A 22,085-nucleotide genomic window follows, 5' to 3' on the forward strand; every position below is an offset into this window, starting at 1 on the left:
CATAGTTCATCAACCCTATCCTGTTGTTGGGTATTTGCCCTGTTTCCAGGTCACTGTGACTAATAAAGCCTTGCTGCAAACGGGTATGTATGCATCCGCGTGTTTTCTTCTGTGGTTCCCTCAGTTTTTAAGGACCACGGATCTGAGGCCAGAAAGGTGGAGGGTCATGAGTGGCACTGACCTGTGGCCCCTTGTTCCTTCCTCCAGCCCGAACAGCCCTTCCTACCGCGCAGATTTTCCATCGCTTTCATGCTTTTCTTTGCTATGGGGTTTCTGCAGTGTTCCCACATGTTGTCTTTGGGAGCTTGAGAGAAATCCTTTTGGAATGTCCTGTGCCTTCTCCCTCTGAGTTCCCGGCTTTGTTCAATTGTTCACAATAAATTCCTGCCCTGTTGGGAGGGGCCCAGGAGGCTATTAAGTTTGCCAAAAATGGTGGTACCAACTCAGGCACGGCACACGTCTGAGGCTCTTTGCTTCTACTGAGATTTCACCTTAAAAGAGGACAATGTGGGTGTAGTTGTGGGGGCAGAAGGAATCTCCCTCTCCTAGTTTTCTGCTCCCTAGGTAGAGTCATCAGAACTAGTCAGGGGGAGACAGAAAAGACAGTGAGGGGTAAGGTGGGCCTGGGGAATGGGGTGGGGGGTGGGGAGGGCTAGGGGGTGGAGAGTAAGGTTCATAAGGTTCAGAGATGGGGAAACATGGGTGGGGGAGTGAGGGTTGAGGAGGACGGTGTGTTGCTCCAACGTGCACCTTGGCAATACGCGTGTATTTTCTGGAATCGTAGAATGGTGGTATCAAATTATCTGTTTGAAAAGGGCTACGCCAGATCTTTTTTAAACATACAAAAATAATTCTAATGTCACGCACCTATCCCCAGTGTGGCCCAACGATGCAGGCAGGGACCGGTGGATTGGGCGATGGAGACCACAGGTGACCTTTGAGGAAATTTCTCCCTTTGTTTCTTATTTCCCAGAAAGAGCATATACCAGGTTAACACTACTCTGTTCAGAACCCTGGTGTTGAGGGGCAGCCCAAACCCCTGGAGTTAAACACCACCCTTGGTTTGTCTAATTTACTGCATATTTTGGATACCAAGGTTTACCTCTCTTTCTCTTGGAGTCCATTCAATAAATACTAAGGATAAAAAGATCGGGAGAGAAAAGACATTGCCTGAGGGTCAGAGCCCTGGGTTGGAATCCCTGCTCTGCTCCGTGCCCGCTGGAGGAGCTTGAGCATGTCACTTTTTTCTGAGCCTCAGTTTCCCCCTCTGCAAAACAGGGTGCTAAAACTTAGCCTCATAGGAGCAGAGAGGGCCAAGAGCCTGTGTTTCAGGCCTTGGCGGCATGCCTGGAACCTAGTGTGGGTGCTCGAGAAATGAGGAGGTACACGTGCAGGCGTGAAGGACTTCCCGGGCCCCCCGCCCCCAGCCCCAGGGACGCCTCGCTTCTTCTCTATACAAGCCGGACAGCACACTAGGGCCATGGCACTGTTCTGTTGCCAGCATGCCGCTTCCTATTTACATGGACCTCACAGATGCATGGCTTGAACAGTGGACATGGAGGCCTTCCTGTGGCCTTTGTGTGGCCACGTGGAACAGAGCGTCTGCTCTAGCTACGAGCTGTATTTCTCTGGACTTGGGCTAAGTGACTGCTGCAAGGGACTTGGGAGCCGTGAGTAGCCAAGTAAATAAATACTGAGAAAAAAAAGCAAGTTGGGGGGGCCAAACACAGAGATCCTGTTGCTTGCATGTACATCCAGCCTTCTCCCCGCCCACCGATAGTCAAACTTCATTTGAGCGCTGACTATGTATGGGGCTCGGCAAGGATATTTACCATTCACTGGGCATCCACAGTGCACATCTGCAAAGCACCCACTACTTGCAAGATGTTATAGTCATTATTGAGCACCTACTCTGTATGTAATTGTCTAGAATGACTCTGCCATCCAACTTTGGAAGAGCTGCTGTGCTGGATGCACTGTAATCATCTCTGTCCTGATCATTGATGCCTGACCTCTCTGCCTCAGCTTTCTCATCCATGTGATAAGGACAACAATACCTTCCTCGAAGGATTCATGTGGGGATTAAATGAGTTGATACATAGAAAGCACTTAAAACAATGTCTGGTGTATAGTTAAGAGCTTAATAAATGTTGGTCACCATCATGAATAGTTATTAAACAGTCATTGCATGGAAGACAGTCTAACTATTCTCCAGGCAATAATAGTTACCACTGCTGAGCAACTCTTGGGGCACACGGCCCTATAATCACTAACTGAGCTCCTGTTGTGAGCCAGAATTGGGCTAGACACAAGAGACCTTAAGAGCAGTGTCCTAGACAAGGATCTTACACTCCGATTAGGGGGGAATTAAACTGTTTTCTAGGTGGGCATCTCTAGGAGATTCAGGGATAAATATTATGCAAATATGGACCTAGAGCAGGAAGGAGATGGCTTTGAGTGGCCAGACAGAGGATTTGGGAACCAGGACACCCTCTCTTGAGTCGGGCCAAAACGAATTCTAATAAGCTGTGTTCCTACAAATGTTCACGTGGGGAATGGGTCTCTTGGAGAACTGAGGACCCACCAGACAAAGGCCAAGTTCTTCTCCCTCAGGAGGAAAGGGTTATAAGAAACAAGGAAAGGAATATGTTACACTGCTGAGTTTTGGACCCAGGGAAGATATCCCCTGTTTTCCAGAGATGAAATTGAAGTGGGGGAAGGGGAGAGTTCAGTAAACCAAGGGTTCCATAACCCCTTCCTTCCTCCTCTCCTGGGACGGCCATGGTGACGTCATGGTAGGGATAATCAGGCTTCCCACTTTCTCTGTTTGGCCACAGAGCTGGGCGAGAGCAGGCTACTCTGTCCAAGAGTCATGGAATCTTGGGGAACTGCAGGTTCTGCATTATTTCAAGGTCAGCCCCATTCCACGCTCTGACCTGCCATTGGCCCTCATATTTCCAAGGAGACAGGAAAGCTCTGACAAGAAGGGCCTGGGCCTGAAGTTCAGAGCCACACAGAAATTGCCCTGAGGCCTGAAATGGGAAGCTGGCTCAGGACTCAGGAGTTCTTGAGGGCCAAGAGGGTGGGGGACACTCTCGATTCTCAGCCCAGGCCTGGCTTGGGTCTAGGAGGACAGACTCAGAAATATCAGAGTCTGGGCTTCTTGGAGCCCCTCAAAACTACGCTACTCATTTACAGAAGGAAAAACAGGCCTGGGGAGAGAAAGTGATATACCCAAGGTCCCACAGTAGGTTAATGGTAGAACCCGGCTAGAATTCCAGTCTCCACCATGCCTTAGCCAGGGGGAGGGTGGAGAGCTGGATGCCTTGTGGCCTGACTTCTCAGCACCCAAATCAGTCCAGTCTCTGAAGGTTTGGAGCCCTTGGTAGCCCAGGGAACATTTTCCCAGACATGTGCTGCAAGAAACCTGGGACCTGGGACCTCCTCACTGGAAGGGCCACCTTCCAGCCCTCTGGCCTGGATAGAACCATTTTTCGGAGATTTCCCAGGAAGGGCAGTCTCTCTAGGGGCAACCATCCCTGGCTGACTCTCCCATTTGCCATCCTAAAGTGTTTCCTTACATCCACCCTAATCCTTGGTCATTAAAACCATATCCTTAGAGGAATATATGAAAAGCATTTAGAACAGTGACTGTTGCATCGTTAGTGCTGTAGGAAGTTGTGCTGTAATTATCCATCATCATCATTTCTACTCACATTGGGCAGTGCTGAAATCAACACCAACTGACAATCCTGAAGGGTTCCATAACCCCTTCCTTCCTCCTCTCCTGGGACGGCCATGGTGACGTCATGGTAGGGATAATCAGGCTTCCCACTTTCTCTGTTTGGCCACAGAGCTGGGTGAGAACTAGTCTCTCTCTTCCCATGGGGAAACTCCCCACTGACCCACTCAAGACCTAAACCAGAGATTCCAAACCGAGGCCCGTGGGTTTTACATCCCACCTGCCAGGATTTTTCTTCGGCCTACAGAGCGCTATGACATTTTTGAATTTGTTGTTAGCATCTAAAAATGAGATTCCTGGCTTCTCTTGAAAAAGCAACAACCTGTCAGAGAGCTGGGTTTAGAAGAAGTATTTCCTCTTCACCCAGCCCCGTTCACCCGTTAACTTCTACCCTCCTGGCTCTGTAAATCCTCCTTGAGTTTCTAACATCCGATCTAAACAGGTTTCCCCACCCCGACCCCCAGCAGAGCCATGGAAGGAGCATGTTGCCACAATTTATTTTCTACAACTGCAGCCTGATGGACGTGTACGCATTTCACGGTCGATGTTACCACCAGCTACAGGGTTTGGAGATGGGCTCAGGGGCTCTCCAGCCCGAGCGGATTGCCTCCCAGAACTTGGGCAGACGGCCTAAGGAAAAGATCCCACTGCTGAACAAGGGCAGCTCGGGCAGCTTTGTGCCTGGCCTCTGGGGCAGCTCAGGCGCGAGTCTCCGGCTCTGAAGCCGGCGTGGGTAGCTGGTATTGGCAGAGTCATCCAAGCACCGCAGGGTGTTGACACCCCTGGTGGACGGCACCATGCTTGTGCTGGTGCAGGGGTCGGAGGCAGCCACGCTGGTGACCGGGGTGGAGTAACTGCGGGGGAAGGAGTGGTCTGGGCTGTCCAAGTGGATGGAGTTGGCGGCGCGCTCCAGGTAGCTGGCTGCAAGCCTTGGCAGGCTCAGGGATGACTTGGGGCAGTGGGTATAGATGGCATTGGTGGATCTGTCAAGGTAGTTGATGCCTTTGATGAGTTGGTCCAGGAAGGTGGGGCTATAGGGGCCCGAGGGGCGATCCGTACAGAGCAGGCAGCCGGGGCTGCCGCGGCAAGCGGGCCTCCTGGACACCTTGGGGCGGTTCGCGAGGTGGCTGGTCTCTACACACTTAGAGTTGTAGGGGCGGCCCATGCAGATTTTCCTCAATGGAAGCCTGGGGGAGCCAGGGCTGTCGGACTGCTCAGAGGGGCTGCTGCACCTGCTGAACTCGGAGCCACTCGGGGTGCGGGGACGTTTGAGACTGTTGGCCCGGGTCATGGTGGGGCTGTGGGGCCAGCCTGGAGTCTGGGCTGAGGAGGACAGGTTGTTGGCATGGCTCAGGCGTCTGGAAGTGTTGGAACGGCTCACCAGGCGTCCAGACATCATCCCCGCTGCTGGGCAAATGAGCTTTGTGGCGTTGACCTGCTATGAGCTCACGCGGAACCTGGCTACCTGGGCCTGGTGAAGACAGCTGGGTCAGCTCCGCTCGGCTCCCTGCCCCTTCCCTGCAGGCTTTCTCGCCTGTGTTTCCTCTGCCTCCCCAACACCACCCTTCGCCCACTCTTCCTTCCCCTCCTGGGCCCAGGGATTTTTAAATCAAAAAACAGACATCCTAATCTTCAAAAGGCAAGACCCTGAGAACTAATGAGACCAGAGAACCCTTAGGGAAAAGTGGGGCCGTCTGCTTGTTCATTTAGCTCTTGCCCATATTCTGAAATTCCGATTTGCCTTTTAAGCAAGACTCCAGAAGACCACGAAAGCCAAGAACTGAATCTCTAATGGGGAAATTCCAAGCACCGAGAGAGGGAGACACCGTCTTTCCAGGTAATATTAAGTTGCTAATCACCAACAGCACAACACACCTGATACTAGAAAAAAAAAAGAAGAAGAAGAAGAAAGAAAGAAAGAAAGAAAGAAAGAAAGAAAGAAAGAAAGAAATGTATCTGGAAAGTGATGAAATACTATAGCTACTCTCTCGGTGCCTGGCCCTGGGCTTGTGTCCTGCATGGAATGGTTGCTACAAATCAAGAAAGTGGTCATTATTCTATTCCTGGTTGACAGATGGGGAAACTCAATCTCAGAGAGGTGAAATGACTTGCTTCAGATTCCACGGCTTGTGAGTGGTGGGGGCAAGGTACTATCTTGGGTGTGTCTGGTGACCTCTGAAAGACTGTGCTGTGTCGGGGTGACTTGGCTCCCCTTACAGTCTCTTAAGGAAAAGTTCTCCCTACACCTGCTCTGCTTGTTGGATGGGGGCGCTCATGGGGAGAACCAGATGGACAGGGATGCTTGTTAAACCCCATAGCTACGTTGATCCTGACTTTAGAAATCCCAAGTGAGAAGGGGGGGGGGGCAGGTAGTACGACAAGTCTACCAATGGGGGCCCACTTGTAAGGTCACAGCCTTCCAGGATTTCTGGTCTTGACACTTTTTGGCATTGGGCGGGGGGGGTCCTCCTCATCTATTCTCCAAGAGGAAGGGGCATTGGGATTCTTACTCCTTGTGGTCCAAATGTGGGTGCTTCACTGAGACTAAGGCCTACCCAGGCCAAGAAGCTGCTCAGTCCATTTAACCCCATCTTCTGTCCCAGCCAAGGCCAGTGGAGTCCTCCCTTCCTTGTCCCCACTGTCCCTCAGTTCCCCGATTCTCTCCTACCCCCAACCAGAAGGAAGCCTCTGGTTTCTTTACCCCAGTACTGCCAGCTTTTGCTGCTCATTTTCCACTTCTGCCTCGTGAGAACAGAGCAGTATTCCAGTCTGTCCCACCCAGAAAACAGCTGCCTGCCCCTCTTCTGGCCCACGGCCCTCAGCTGCCCCTGTCTTACGGGTCTGAATCCAGTGGAATATACAGACCCTTCCCTCTTTCCTTCCAGGTCCAACCCCACCCTGTCTCCTCCTCCGGAAACATTGGAGGTGACTGAGGGCTGACCCCCCCACAGGGCCCCACCCTTCCCTCCCTGGCTGGCTAGGCCCCATCTGACATCAGGGCCCTCTCCCACGCTTACTCTGTCTTTAGGAGGTAGATGACTTAGCCCTCCTGTTGCTCTCCACGGGGCATACCTTCATGCCGCCACTCCAGACTGCTGGCCATGTCATAGAGTCATGGAATCCTAGAGCTGGGAGGGGCCTCCAGAGGTCATCCTGGCCAGGCCCCTGCCTCCAGGCCCGCGTCACTCTAAGCCCTCCAGGACAGATGGGCCCTATTTTTACAACGGGGCTGGGGTGGATGTTTTCCAGCGTTCCTTGTTGTTTTTCTGGTGTTGAATTATGCAGAGAGTCAGGAATTTCTGTGCTGGTCCTGATACAGCTCTGCTTGGCCATGGTCGGCATCCGTCACTTCTCTTTTCTCACTGGCTCAGCAAACGTTTACTGAGTCTCCCCAGAGTGCTGCCACTTCAAGCGACCCATTCTTGAGTATAAATGCTTGATCTCTCCTTTCCCGCCAAGGTCAGCAACCCGGTGTAGAGTGTCTCCTACACAGCGGGCTCTGGCCAGAGCCCGAGGACTCTTCAGCCAGCAAATCTCAGAAGCTCCGTGCCCTCCACCCAGCCCTGGTCCCTGGGGGACACTCAGGACAGATTTGCCAAGAAAAGCCTCCCTCCATCTTGTCCTTCTCTCAAATATTAAAAATACGGTTTTACTTTCTATTTTGATAATTTTTCAAACTTCCTGAAAACTCACAAGACAACGAGCTCCCATGTAGTCCTTATCCAAATCCATGAATCATTAACACTCTTGCCACGTTTATCACTACACACACACGCACACACAGAATTTTTATTATTTTGAGAGGAAGTTGCAGAAAACAGCATCTTTTAGCCCTGAACACTCAGACATGAATCTCTTACACGCTCAGCGAACAGGGACATTTTTTTTCTTGTTTTTTTTTTTTTTTTAAGTTTTAGATATTTATTAATCAGTGTAAACCCCAACACGATACCTCAACATGATTTCACGCATGTAGAGGGGAAGTATTTCCTGGATGAGTGGAAAGTTGTGTGGATGTTTCCCGGAAGACCTTCCTTCTAAGCAGCTTTATAGTGAAACATTTCATTGAGAAGTCTGGACCTAAATGTTTAGTTTGCTGTAATCTACATGCATTGAGTAGAACTTGTACGGATCACAGGGACCCCATTCATTCCAGGATTCTGGGTTATTACTCCTACCCGAGACTTCATCTGGATTGAACAATGGCAGGCACAAGATATAAGAGCACGGCTCTGGTATCCCCCTCACCAATAACGACAAAGAGGAGGATCGAGCTCGAATGCTTCATGGCCTGACCCAGGATCTGGCAGAACACGATCTCCGCAGAGGTCGCAGGGCCAGGAGAAGAACAGATCACATCTGTGAGGTCCCAGTACGATGTCGTCCATACACCGAGGACCAAGAGACATCCTGGACATCTTCTCATGCTTCCACGCTACAGTGACCAAATACAGGACATTTGGTCATGGGAGGGAATGATCATCTACTACACGGTCCATACCTACATTTCACCAGTTGCTGTCGCTCTCGCCGGCAAGAACGACCCGCAAATGTGATGGGTGGCAAGCTTCTTTATTAGTTCTCTCCCTGTCCCGACAGTCTCTCCGCTTTATATCCTTTACCTCGGCCAATCACCGATCTAGTCCACACCCCTCTCCCTGATCACGCTGCGAGCACGGGCTCACCCATGCTTGCAGCCAGCCAATCAGTCTCGCTTCCTCAATCCCCGGGCACCTCCGCATACGTGACTCCTTGCATCTATTTCATGGCTCTCCACAGCTCCCCCTTTTTATTTATATATGATGGCGGGGATCGTGCCTGTCTTAGGTTGCCGCCCTCACTCCCTACGCTTACCCGTCATTGGGTGTCCCTCCTGGCCGAGGGGTCCCTGTCTTAGGTTGCTATAGGGTGGGGTCGGTCTTACCCGTCTTTGACTACCGATCCAGCATATTAAGCCATATCTGGGGGGAGGTACCAGCCTCTAGAGCCATCATAGCTTGAACCAAAACTTGTTGCTGCCGTTGCTGCCGTCGCGCAACTCTACAGATGCATCTTAGTAGGAGCACTTGAGCCAGAATCATTAATATAACGAGGACTCCTATGCCTGCCCAGTTTTTGAGGAGCGAGAGTGATGGTTATAGCATGACAACCCAATCATGGACAGTGCCAATGGGTACCTTAGTGGCGTTTATGATAACAATTTGGGCTCGCAACTGTTTGGTCAGGTTCTGGAATTCAACGCTCCAGGAACCATTGAGCATGCGACTCAGTTGTTTGGATAAATTTGCGGCGTGAGACAAATTATTATAAGCTACCGGGGTGACACAGAGTCCAGGCAGGTTTTGTATACACCCAACAGTCATCAAAGATGTTAAGGTATCGACCTGCTCTTGTACTAGATCCACCCTTTGGTTCAGTATAAGAATCCCTGCGTGTAACTGTCCATTAATCTGATTTTGTGTTGCAAGGGCTTCAGCTACCCTCCCGGTGACATTGTTGAGTGTTGCTGCAGTCTGCACTGACGTTGTTAATGCCACCGCTGCGGCAGTTGCGGCTGCTGCGGAGGCTGCTATGGCAGCGATTATGGCCGCTGTGATCCCGAAGTCCCGTTTGTGGCGAATCAGCACAGGCAAATTGTCTGAGTCTACTTGCACCGGCATCGGGACATACGTCGGAATCCTGGTAAGCACTGCCGAGTCCGCCTGAGAGGCGTTCCAACACTCTGGTGCAATAGAATAAGTACAGTTAGACCACACCGAGCCATTAAGGAAGTGTAAGGCTTCTATACCCGTACATGCTTGCACTGCGTTGCACAGTAACCACCTGTCAAAAGGACGAGCAGGGCTATGTGCGGGGTTTTGATAAGTAAAGTTATAACCTGTGAAGGAGCTATTAGAATAGGTGGTGAACTTAGGGCTGAACATGTACCCCGTTCCTACCCAGACCCCAGAGAGACCACTTTGGCAGCCACTCCAGGCCGGGGGCCATCTCTGGCGGGACTGGCACAAAGGTGCTCTCCGCGTCCCTATGGGCACTGTAAAGTCCCATTGGGCCTTCGGAAGCAGTCGAGGCACAAGTCCCGTAATAGTTGTGACATTACCCAGATGCGTCGTGGTAGCATTCACAGGCTCGAATGCTCCCAGCGTTTGGTTGCCCAATCTGATACAGGGCACTTACCTGATAGATGGAGGGTAATATTAGTAAGGGGTTTTTCCTCAGGAGAGAAGGGGACCCATGGCAGTCCTGTTGAAGCGTTAGTGGTGGAAAAAAAAGGGGTAAAATATCTGACTCGTTAGTCAGGGGTAGAGGGGACGGCCAAGCCTTCACCAGGGCCCACAGCTGAACTGATTCCGCCTTCGTCGTGGGACTGGGCTGTAGGACGGTCGTCATCACTATTGTCATTGTCACCGGCATCCTCCATGGGCTCCGTGGCCACCAGCCTGGTGAGTCGCTCTGGTACCCAGAGAGGGGCGGGTGCATCCTTATCGTTGCTCTACCTCGATCACCTCTTTGCGACGCGGGCGAAGTCCCGGGTTTCGGCACCACTTGTCGCTCTCACCGGCAAGAATGACCCGCAAACGTGATGGGTGGCAAGCTTCTTTATTAGTTCTCTCCCTGTCCCAACAGTCTCTCCGCTTTATATCCTTTACCTCGGCCAATCACCGATCTAGTCCACGCCCCTCTTCCTGATCACGCTGCGAGCACGGGCTCACCCATGCTTGCAGCCAGCCAATCAGTCTCGCTTCCTCAATCCCCGGGCATCTTCGCATACGTGACTCCTTGCATCTATTTCATGGCTCTCCACAAGTTGCCCCTCGGACGTTCTTCGTGGCCACTCTTCTTCCCATGCGAGCCTCAAGCCAGGAGCACGCATAGCTTCGTTCTCAGGTGTCTTTGGTGTCCTTCAACCCAGAGGAGCTCTTCAAGCCCTTCTTTGTCTTCCGAGATCTGGTTGTGTTTGAAGAGCGCAGGCATGTCGATCTGGAGAGGGTCTGGGTTTAATCGGATATTCCTGAATGATCAGACCCAGGACCGTCACATTCTGTAACATGGAAGGCCCTGTGTGGGTCCTCCTGAGCCCAAAGCCATGGAGTCTTTTTGCCCTGGGGTAGGATGGTTGTCATTGCTGAAACAGAGAGCCAAGAGGAGGGATCAGAGGGCCCCCCAAGGAGGTAGAAGAGAGGTGTGGGGGAACTCAGCGGACCAGGGGAGCAGTGGTAACAGTTCCCTTGTGGCGCCTCAGCCTGGGCTGGATCTGCTTTGGGCTGGGGGCCAGACAGGCAGGCAGGCAGCCAGCGAGAGGGCTGGGCCTCTGTGCCATTTGTCCTGAAGGTACCCAGACATCGAGATCACTGGCCATTTCTGGCCTGGGCACTAAGAACCTCTGGAAATAGCCCCAGGACAATTATTTTAGGAGGAATGTGTTATTCCTCCATCTTCCCAGAAAGCCAGGCTACGTCCCAGAAGATCAAGACTGTCCCTCGCTGGCCTCCCCAACTCCAGAGGATCTCTAGCTATTCTGGGGGCCACAGAGGCCTGTGGAGCCAAAGTGGGGTCAAAGAGACTAAAAGTCCTCTCCCTGGGTTGGGGGAGGGGAGGATCTGTTCTTGGATCCTGGGCTTTCAGGGACGGTCTTGAGTCAGGTTGGCTAGTTAGGGTCCAGCTGACTCTAAACCTGAGGCCCCCAGGAGAGGGGTATAGGGAAGCTGCCTGCCCTACCTCTTGCCCAGCCCCATCCCCAAGAAACTGACATGGGTGGGGTACCTGCTGGGCTCCAGGACCTTCTACCCTCTCACATGATCCTTACAGCGCCCCTAAGGGGAAGATACTGGTTTCCCCAATGAGGTCATTGAGACACGGAAAGGGCAAGAGACTTACCCAAGTTCACCCAGCAATCAGAATTGGAACCTGGTGTTCTAGCTCTATCCAGAGGGGGAGCCACTCCTCTCACTCAGTGACAACCCAGTAAGCGACCCTGGGAACTGGATGGTGTTGGGAGGGGCCCAGCCTGGAGACACAGGCTGGTGGGCAGCTGTAGCCCTGCCCCCATCCCCCAGCAAGCCCGGTGCCTCTCCCTCCCTAGCACTGCCGGAATAAATGCCAAGGTCTCAGAATGACCTGGGTGGGTGCCCTGCACAGTCTCCAGCCGCAGCTGTCCCCACCCTTGCCCCACCGGATCCGGCTCCAGCCTTGGCTCCTGAGCTCCATTACCAAACCAGCTGCGCTTTCCTTCACCCCTTGCCCCTCCATCTCCCTCCCATCCCCCATCTTCCACCCCAGCAGCTCCTCCCTTCCCCTCTTGTGTCCCACCATATCCATCAGGGGCGCTTACTCTACCCCAGGCATGAGGAGTCGGAGGGCCTCTCATTTCTCTGGGTTCTCCCAGAATGGAGGAAACAGCCTCCTTCTCCGAGACCTTAGGACCCTGCCCCATTTACACATCTGCTGCTGATTAACCAGCCCCCCCCCCCGCCTCTGACACCCCCACCTGTCACTCAGAAGTTACCCTTCTCCCCGGGGCCTGAGATGGCAAGAGGGGTGTGTTCCCATGTCCTTTCTGTCACGTGGCTCCCAAAAGTGTCAAAAATAAGGAGCAAGCGAAGGTTGGCAGCCCCGAGTGTGATCTCAGCAGCGGCTGGCGGGAGACCCCCACGTCAGTCCAGGGGACAGGTAGAGCCAAGGGCCGTGAAACTTTCTTGGCTGTCCCACCCCGCCTGGAGGATGTCTGTGCCCAGCCTCAGGCCACTATTAGCAGTGTGACTCACCTGAGCCCTTACCTGGCATGGGACCAGCTTGCCTGCAGGGCTGAAAATCTTTCTTGGGCTGGGTTCTGGCCCTCCCCTTAGCTACAGCCTTCCACCCACCCAAGCACAGTGAGTCACCCCCAGACACCCTGAAGGCCCTCTTCCTCCAGCTGCCAAAACAGCTTTCCCCAGGCCCACATGTGGCAGGTACAAGCCGAGACAGATTCAAGCTCAGAAGCATCGGGGCAGGTGTGGCTTGGCAGGAGCCCCAGTCAACAAGAACTTCCCTCTCGCCAAGCCACCTTAAGGATTTGGGGGAAGAGCGGCCAAGGTGGGAGCGGACAGGGCTCCTGTCTTCACGGGGCCTGGGAAATTCCCTCTAAGGGATGGGGGGCAGTGGAGATGATGTTCACGTGTGGGTTTATCGACCACCTTGCTGGAAGAAGATGTAGGGAGTAGGTCAGCAAGTAACTGGCTCATGCCGTGACCTCGGGGAAGCACTTGAACTTCTCTGTACCTCAATCTGCTGTTCTATAAAATCGGCAGGAAGGGTCCTCCGTGGACCTTGTAGACTGACTGGCCTGCAGGACGGGCTAATGTTCGTGACATGCCCTCGTGTGCTGGAGGCCCGGGGGAGCAGCATGGGCATGCTGGGGTCAGCTGGGACTGACTCACAGAGCCGATCTGTTAAGTATTCCAGAATTTGGGGATCGGGTTGTTAAACCGCTGGTAGCTTGAAATCAGCCTTGGGGGAGTACTCACATCACGGGGATTGGCAAAGCAACACATCAGATGTATTTCTTTGTGGGTATTTCCTTTCTGAGACCCAGCCTACCAGCCTATCATCATCCATCCCGGCTGCGCGACTGTGGCCCAGGGACTGAACCTTTCGAAACTTCTGTTTCCTTAGCTATAAAACCATGATCATAATGGCCTGTCTGTGTCTAATGCATACTGTGTCCCAGATGCTGTGTGTAAACTTCTGTATCAACTTGGCTGGGTGCCTACGTGGCTGGTTAAACCTTAGTGCTGGGTGTGTCTGTGAAGGTGTTTCTGAAAGAAGTGAGTATTTGAATTGGTGGGCTGAGGGAGGCAGACCCCAGCGTGGGCCAGCATTATCCAACTTGTCAAAGGTCAGAAGAGAACCAAAAAGCTTGAATTTGTTCTCTGACAGCCCGCGTTGGGCTGGGAATCCATCAGTCCTGGTCCTTAAACCTTCAGACCTGGAATGACATCTACACGACTGGCTGTCTGGTTCTCAGGCCTTTGAACCGCACCACCTGCTTGCCTGCGTCTTAACTTCCATAATTGCATGAGCCAATACCTAATAACAAATTTCTTCATAGAGATATATATTTACATATATTTACATACCTACAGACTAAAAGTATGAGTTCCCCCAAAATTCGTTTTTTTTTTTTTAAGATTTAATTTATTTATTTGGCAGACAGAGATCACAAGTAGGCAGAGAGGCAGGCAGAGAGAGAGGGGGAAGCAGGCTCCCTGCTGAGCAGAGAGCCCAATGCAGGACTCGATCCCAGGACCCTGAGATCATGACCTGAGCCAAAGGCAGAGGCTTAACCCACTGAGCCACCCAGGTGCTCCTCCCCCAAAATTTGTATGTTGACGCCTAACACCCCATGTGGTGGTGTTTGGAGGTGGGGTCTTTGGGAGGTGACTAGGTCCTGAGAGCGAAGCCCTCACAGGGTTAGTGCCCTAGAGAGCATCCCTCCCCTTCCGCCATGTGAAGACACAGCAAGAAAGTGCTTGTGCGCCCCAGGGAGTGAGCTCCGACCAGACACAGAGGCTGCCAATGCCTTGCTCTCAGACTCCCAGCCTTCAGCACGGTGAGAAATAAATGGTGGTTCCTTTGAGCCCTCCGGTCTGTGGTCCTTTGGTATTATAACCCGAACACAGGCTAAGACATCTCTGTATTTCTTCTTCTTTTTTAAGATTTTATTTATTTATTTGACAGAAAGAGAGATCGTAAGTGGGGACAGAGGCAGGCAGAGAGAGAAGGGGAAGCAGGCTCCCTGCTGAGCAGAGAGCCCGATGCGGGTCTCGATCCCAGGACCCTGAGACCATGACTTGAGCCGAAGGCAGGGTCTCAACGCACTGAGACACCCAGGCACCCCTGGATTTCTTCTTACCGGTTCTGTCTGTCTGGACAAGTGGCTACGATACTGTGCTAAGTGTTTTACACGCAGTTGCTCATGTATCCCTCCCTCCAGCCTTCTGAGGTAGGACTAGCACCTGCGTTCTTCAGATGAGAAGCTGAAGGGCGGAGGTAAAGTAATTCACCTGAAGGAACACGGGTAGGGTCAGGAAGCCTCGCAGTCTGGGTGCTCTCCGCCTTCCAACCGCTGTACCTGCTGCCACCGGGCCATCCTGGCTTCGTCAGGGGAGACGCCGTGCTGAGCATTTTCCACAGGGAACAGGTACACCTCCAAGCCCTCCAGCCTTGTGGGGGAGCTTTTCCTGTAATAGCCAGATAAGACGGCTCCAACCTCCATTCCAGGAGCTGTGGGAGGGTGGAGCCTTTCCTGCTCTTTCTGAGGAAGTCCAAGGGGCTGTTGCTGTCTCTCGTCACCACTCACTCTGGGTCCCTGCTTCTGGATGAGTTCTCAGAGCCCCCCTCCCTTGCTGCCCTGCCTTCTGTGACCGTCACCTTTTCTCAGGGGCTCCCCCCTCACCTGGCCACCATGACCACCATTCCCTCCTCATCTGTGCCCCCAGCCCCCACAGACATGCAGCGGCTGTGTGTGACAGACTCTCCTAACGGTGCAGGGTGACAGAAGGGGGACAATCCAGCCCGGGATGAAAAGCTGCCCACCTGGAACAAATGGTGATGACTCCGTTCACATCTCTCACCCTCCTCTGGCCTCAGGCTCCGGCCTCCCGCCATGACACCCTGGGACACCCTGCCCCGTCTCCCCCTCCTCCCCTCCCCCCATGTGGGGGCCCCTACCCCCTTGGCCTGCTGGTGGCAGGGTTGACATTTCTGGTTCTTGTGTCCTCCACAAAACGGCTCCCTTGATTCTCAGCTGGGGTGGGGGGGGAGGTCACCTTCCATATGAAGGGGTTTTCCTCCCCCTGCCCCCACTGAGACGCGGAAGCAGCTGCTGACAATGTCTTGCTTCCTGTAAATATGCTTGAGATGATTTCAATCCCTTCAATTACAGAGGGAGGTAAAAGCCTCATGTTCCCGGAGAGCAATTTCCTGGTGAGGTACCAACTCTGAGATGTCGGGCGGCTTCCTTCCCTCATCTGGGCCTCAGACTCCTCGTCTGTAGACGGGGGATAACAAGAACACTGGCCCCACGAGGTCGATCCCCGGTATGTTGCCAACTCAACAAATACTGGCTGTTCATTATATGACAGACGAGGAAACTAGGTTCTAGGCCCAGCTGTGTTATTAACTTGCTGCATGGGGGCGCCCGGGTGGCTCAGTGGGTTAAGCCTCTGCCTTCGGCTCTGGTCACGATCTCAGGGTCCTGGGATCGAACCCCGCATCAGGCTCTGCTTAGCAGGGAGCCTGCTTTCTCCTCTCTCTCTGCCTGCCTCTCTGCCTGCTTGTGATCTCTGTCTGTCAAATAAATAAATAAATAATCTTAAAAAAAAAACCCCAAAAATACCAACTTGCTGCATGTTCTGAGCCTCAGTTTACCTGACTGGAGAAGGAGAAGGGGCTGCTGAAGTCTGTGCAGGCTTCCCTGCCCAGCAGGGAGCCGGATGTGGAGCTTGATCCCTGGACCCTGGGATCTTGACCTGAGCTAAAGGCAGACACTTAACGACTGAGCCACCCAGGTAACCTGTTTTATTATTATCAGCCATTCCAGACCTGCTGTTCCCGTGAATGGCATCTGCGAGTCTTTACATTGGGCACCCTATGGAGCTTTTTGTCTGGCTGTTCCTCTGAGTCTTTATATGATAAAATTGATAAACTTGAGTAGTGTTTGGGACGCCTGGGTGGCTCAAGCCATTGGGCGTCTGCCTTCGGCTGAGGTCATGAACCCAAGGTCGTGGGATCAAGCCCTGTGTAGGGCTCCCTGCTCAGCAGAGAGCCTGCTTCTCCCTCTCCCTGCCACTTCCCCCTGCTTGTGCGCACTCTCTTTCCCTGACAAACAGATAAATAAAATCTTTAAGCAAGCAAACAACAACAAACAAAACACATTGAAATACACACAGTGTATTTCTAAGTGCAGCAAGACATTCTAGCAAATTATCAAAGCAGGGGAAGGGGTGGTGGGGTTGTGCCTGACGTGGGGACGGTCATATGGAACAGAGAGAGCCCTTTCACTGGTGGGATCTGGCGCTACTACCAGATAGAAAGTGCCAGAAGTGTGGCACCTGGGTGGCTCAGTGGGTTAAAGCCTCTGCCTTCGGCTCAGGTCATGATCTCAGGGTCCTGGGATCAAGCCCCGCATTGGGGTCTCTGCTGAGCAGAGAGGCCATGCCTGCCTCTCTGCCTACTTGTGATCTCTGTCAAATAAATAAATAAAATCTTTAAAAATAAAAAGTGCCAGAAGTGAATCGAATTGTTGGATACTCAGCAGGTATCAGAGGGTTAGCTGGTGCCAAAACACCTCACAGACTCTGTTTGATGATGCTTATACATGGGCCCTGCAAAAGAAACACGTTCCAGGAAGCAAGGAGAGCACTGATCCGGCTGGGGAGGAGGCAGCGGTCACAGGAAGATATGATGAAGCCTGATGGTGGGTTCCTGAGGGATGTGGTGTTATTCTTTCTTTCTTTCTTTCTTTCTTTTTAAGATTTTATTTATGTATTTGACAGAGAGAGAGAGACAGCAAGAGAGGGAACACAAGCAGGGGGAGTGGGAGAGGGAGAAGCAGGCTTCCCCGCCCAGCAAGGAGCCCGATGTGGAACTCGATCCCTGGACCCTGGGATCTTGTCCTGAGCTAAAGGCAGACGCTTAATGACTGAGCCACCCAGGAAACCCGTTTTATTATTATTATTATTATTATTCAGTTATTTTTTAAAGTAATCTCCACCCCCAACACGGGGCTTAAACTTACCACCCCAAGATCAAGGGTCATGGGCCCCACAGACTGAGTCCACCAGGCACCCTGCCTTGATACCATTCTTGAAAATTTTGTTTCCTTGAAATATTTCACAATCATCTACTCGAAAAGCAAACAAACACACAGCAGGCTGGGATGCAGTGGAAAGAGCCTCGACTGTGTCTGGAGTCCTGGGGCCCCGGTGTCAGATACACCACGTGGGACCTGAGCCGGTCCCTGCCCTTCTCTGGGCCAGGAACCAATCTTACTTACTTGGATCCAAACATATATTGAATGTCTGTTAGGTGCTTCTGTGTTCATACATCTGACCTCCCACGCAGACACTGAGTCCCTGGAAAGATGAGGGGCTGTCTCTCAACCCGGTCTTCTAGTGACCGGCACAGGCCCTAGTACCTAGTAGGTTTTCAGAAGGCAGGGAGAGAGTGGGGAGGGGAGGGAGGAAGGGAGGAAGAGAGAGAGAGGGAGGAAGCAGAGAGCAGAATGAATGAATGCCAGGCCATGTCTTAGAAAAGCTGGAATGTCTCTGCCCCCCGAGGGTTTGGAGTCTGTGGTTGAGGTCCTGGTTAGGCATCCCGGAGTGTCCTCAGGACTAGAGGTGGTGATCCTCCTTGGTGGTGATCCTCCTGCCTCGTGCCTGGGTGGCTTGTGCTGGTGGCAAGTGGGGAAGACTGTGGGAGCAGGAGGAAAATCAGTTCAGGGGGGACTAGGAGGCTTCTACCTCCTACTAAAGAGACCCTACCCAAGGCTGGTTTGAGCTCTGAGCTCTGACCCAATCACAAGAGCACCAGGAAAGACAGAAAAGTGGGAAACCTCCCCTAGGTTGGCCTGGGCTCAAGCCCTTACCAGGCATGAGCCAAGCCCTGAGCCCGGTGGGCCAGAGACCACTCCCCTTGCCTAGCCTAGCAGAGTTTAGCTCTCTATTGAGCTCCTTGGCAATTTTTGTCCTTGATGTCACTGCCAGCAGTTCAGTAAAAACAAGCCCTCCATTGGCAGAGAGGGCAGCTCTGTCAGGAGATCTGGGTTCAATTCCCACCGTTGTCTCCAGGAAGCTGAGTAGGCATGGGCACTTTACCTCGCCTCCCCGAGCCTCTTTGGCATAGTTCATGCTCAGGGCTGCTGTGAAGATTGAAACAGAGAATGTCTCATACCATATTCAAGGAATTCAAAAATAAACTTACAGATACAGTGGCAGCCACGTGGAGACCTTGCCAACCCTGTTTCCCCCCCCCCTTCTGAGAGGGTGCCACCATCCCGATCTCCGATGATCAGTGTTCTTCCTGTTTATTCTGTTCCCACACGTCGCCATATGGCATATCATCGCTTTGCATCTTTTCAAATGCTATATATATTACGGGATACTGAATGCATTATTCTGTAATTTGCTTTTTTTATTCAATGAAGCGCCTCTGAGATCTCTCCATGTGGATACATGCTGCTCTCGTTCCCAGCATTTTCACTCTTTAGTAACGCACTCTGCAAATAGCCCACAATTCATGCGCTCTCCTGTCATATGCATTCAGGTTGTTTCCAGTTATGTTTCATTTCCAGCGACACTGTAACAGATAATCTTGCACATGTGAAAAAATGAATTAAGCAGAGATGAGCGTTTCAGAGAGCTTACATGCATTAACCAGGGGTGCTCACCATTCATTTTGATGACAGTATTTTTTTTTAAGATTTTATTTATTTATTTGACAGAGATCACAAGTAGGCAGAGAGGCAGGCAGAGAGAAAGAGAGAAAGGGAAGCAGGCTCCCTGCAGAGCAGAGAGCCAGATGTGGGGCTCAATCCCAGGACCCCGGGATCATGACCCAAGCAGAAGGCAGGGGCTTTAACCCACCGAGCCACCCAGGCACCCCTGATGACAGTATTTTCTGGACCCAAGTCAACGCAGACACCTTGACAGCAAGGCAGGTCATTTGAGGTCGGGACTCTCTAGAAGGCAAGAATAATCATTGCCCCCTTCTGTTCGATGCTTCCTGTATGCCAAGGCCTGTGCGAAGTGTTTTTTTGACTTAAGTGCTCTCTAAAACCCTGTGAGGGAGCGACTGGTGTTACCCTGGCTGAGGAAATGGAGGTGCAGTGTTTAGGTCTCTTGGCCAAGGTCACACAGCGGTGGTCGAGCTTGAATTCAAACCGCGCCTGGGTCTGTCTGGCTCCACCACCCGTATTTTTACCAGAACAGAGAGGTCCCAGGTAGCATGTCCCAGAGCCGTGGGAGCATAAAGGCAAGAGGGACAGATCGCCACTGAGGGCCCGGGGAGGCCTTCCTGAAGAAGGTGCCAACCCCAGCTGACCTGAAAAGACGAGGAGCACAGTGGTGGGCAGCGTGGGGGGCCTCTGGGAGAAGAGACATTTCAGGCCAAAGCACCAAGGTAGGCACTGCACCCCTTCCCTCACCACCCCTGACTCCCCCGCCTACCTTCTTAGTGTTTCTCTTACCCCGAGGCACCGTCATCTGTCTGCTTTTCCCCCTTCTTCCTGATTCTCCTCTTCACCTTTTTCTCCTGAGTCATCCTTCTCTCTCTTCTCCCAGCCACCCATGGACTCAGCTATTCATCTAACATGAAATAAGCACCAAGACCGGGCCAGGGCTTTGGAGCCTGCGGGATGCATCCCTAGCACTGGGGGTGACGGCATCCATCACACTCAGCTCTACTTCCATGACCAGCTCCTGAGAACTCTCTTCTCCCTCAAACACACCCAGAGACAAACACACCCTTCCACAAACCAGGAAACCTACTAGAAAAAACACACACACACACAAAACACAATAAAAAACCAAAAGCCAAAAGCCAAAAAAACAAAAAAAAAAAAACAAAAAAACCCTCAGAAACACGATCATGGCTCTTGGGCACCGCCTGCTGGTAACTTGAGAGATTACAGCCTGGGCTGGAGAAACCCGGCTTGCCATGGTTCCCCTCACTTCCCTTCCGTAATTCTACCTTAGATGGGGCTCTTAAGGGTGGGCTTTTTATCAGAAATAGTTCATGGTCTAGCCTTTGCCCAGCCCAAGCCACAGACCAGAGTAAGAAGCAGTGAGAGGTGGTTATAAGCTGAACCTTTGTGTCTCCCCCAAATTCATCTGTTGAAATCCTGCCCTCCCAGTACGATGCTATCAGAAGGTAGAAAGCTCGTGAATGGGTTTGGTGCTCTCACAAGAGGGCACGTGGCAAGCTGCCACGTGTGGATGCGAGAAGATGGCCCTCCGAAACCATGACCCTGGACCTGCTCTCACCTTGATCTTGGGCTTTCCAGACTCCAGAACTCAGAAATAAATATTTGCTGTTGAAGCCACTGATTCTATGGTATTTTGTCCAATTAAGGCCCAGATGTTTAATAGGGAGGTGGTGTAACTCTCTAGCGTGTATGTGAATCACATACGTGTGTGCTCTGGTGTGTGTGTGTACATACTCTGAGCATGTGCTTGCACACGCCCGGCCCCAGGCATGGTGGAGCTGTGCATGTGGATAACCTAAACCCGTGCACACATCCCCTGTCTGGGGACACGAGCAGAAAGACCCACGAGTGGGCTTCTCCCCTGCGGATTGGGCAACTCTAGGCATCGGCTGGCAGAGTTCCCTGTGGGATCGGGCCCCAGTTGTCTGCCACCACACCTTGTCTAGGCTTCCTTCCCTTCCCTGTCTCACTTCCCGGCTTCCTGCACATGCTTCTCAGGATCCCCTCCCAAATCAACTAGCCGCACCCAGATCCTTGTCTCAGGGTCTGCTCCCAGGACAATGAAGGAGGCGGCCCCAGGGGGGAGGCCAGTTGAGGTTAGTAAAGAGCAAGGGTGTTTGTGTGTGTGTTTTAAGATTTTATTTATTCATTCGACACAGAGAGATCACAGGTAGGCAGAGGCAGGCAGAGAGAGAGGGGGGAAGCAGGCTCCCCACTGAGCAGGGAGCCTGATACAGGACTCAATCCCAGGACCCTGAGATCATAACCTGGGCTGAAGGCAGATGCTTAACCTGCTGAGCCACCCAGGTGCCTCAGACGGCAAGGTTGTAAGAGCCTGGGTCCTCTGTGTCATCTCTGGGCCAGTGGTGAGTGGCCACCCACCACCCTTTCCGGTGAGGTGAGAAAAGCCCTACCTTTAAGTCACTTTGTTTAATTAATTAATTGATTTAGTGAGGGGAGAGAGAATCTTCAGCAGGCTGCACACCAGCAAAGAGCCTGATGTGGGGCTCGATCTCCCCACCCTGAGATCCTGACCTGAGCCAAAACTGAGAATCAGAAGCTAAACCGACTGCGCCACCCAGGTGCCTGTTGGGTCGCTCTGAATGGAGTCCTTTGTTACCTGTGGCTGAAAGCCTTCTAAGAAAATGTAGTCTTCAGGGGTGTATTCTATGTGAAGGGTGGCCGGCAGGCAGGTGAGAACAAGCCAGAGCGGGTGCGGCCCCTGAGTGTGTGTGTGTGTGTGTGTGTGTGTGTGTACACGCACACAAGGTGGCTGCCTCTGCACACCGGAGGCACTGAGTGAGTATCTGCCCTGGGCAAGCCCCGTGTAGCGGCTGTGTATCTGGGACACCGAACTGGGTCACCTGGCATATTTGT

At 52.5% G+C, this 22,085-nt stretch overlaps 1 protein-coding gene across 2 annotated transcripts; it reads right to left on the reverse strand.

The window, feature by feature from the left end:
• Nucleotides 1–4,220: 4,220 nt before the first annotated feature.
• On the reverse strand, nt 4,221–7,361 carry LOC131810112 (uncharacterized). 2 transcript variants are annotated; one of them, XM_059137737.1, is made up of 2 exons: nt 6,815–7,361; nt 4,221–5,213 (listed from the first exon to the last, which is right to left on the reverse strand). In XM_059137737.1, exon 2 carries the CDS (start codon nt 5,139–5,141, stop codon nt 4,290–4,292), a length of 852 nt encoding a protein of 283 aa, XP_058993720.1. In that variant the 5' UTR covers nt 5,142–5,213; nt 6,815–7,361; the 3' UTR covers nt 4,221–4,289. The 2 variants fall into 2 exon arrangements, with proteins under 2 accessions (XP_058993720.1, XP_058993719.1); XM_059137736.1 differs by having other exon boundaries at nt 6,760–7,360.
• Between the last annotated feature and the right edge of the window lie 14,724 nt (nt 7,362–22,085).

The sequence above is a fragment of the Mustela lutreola genome, chromosome 10 (genome assembly GCF_030435805.1).
Source record: "Mustela lutreola isolate mMusLut2 chromosome 10, mMusLut2.pri, whole genome shotgun sequence".
NCBI classification, from domain to species: domain Eukaryota; kingdom Metazoa; phylum Chordata; class Mammalia; order Carnivora; family Mustelidae; genus Mustela; species Mustela lutreola.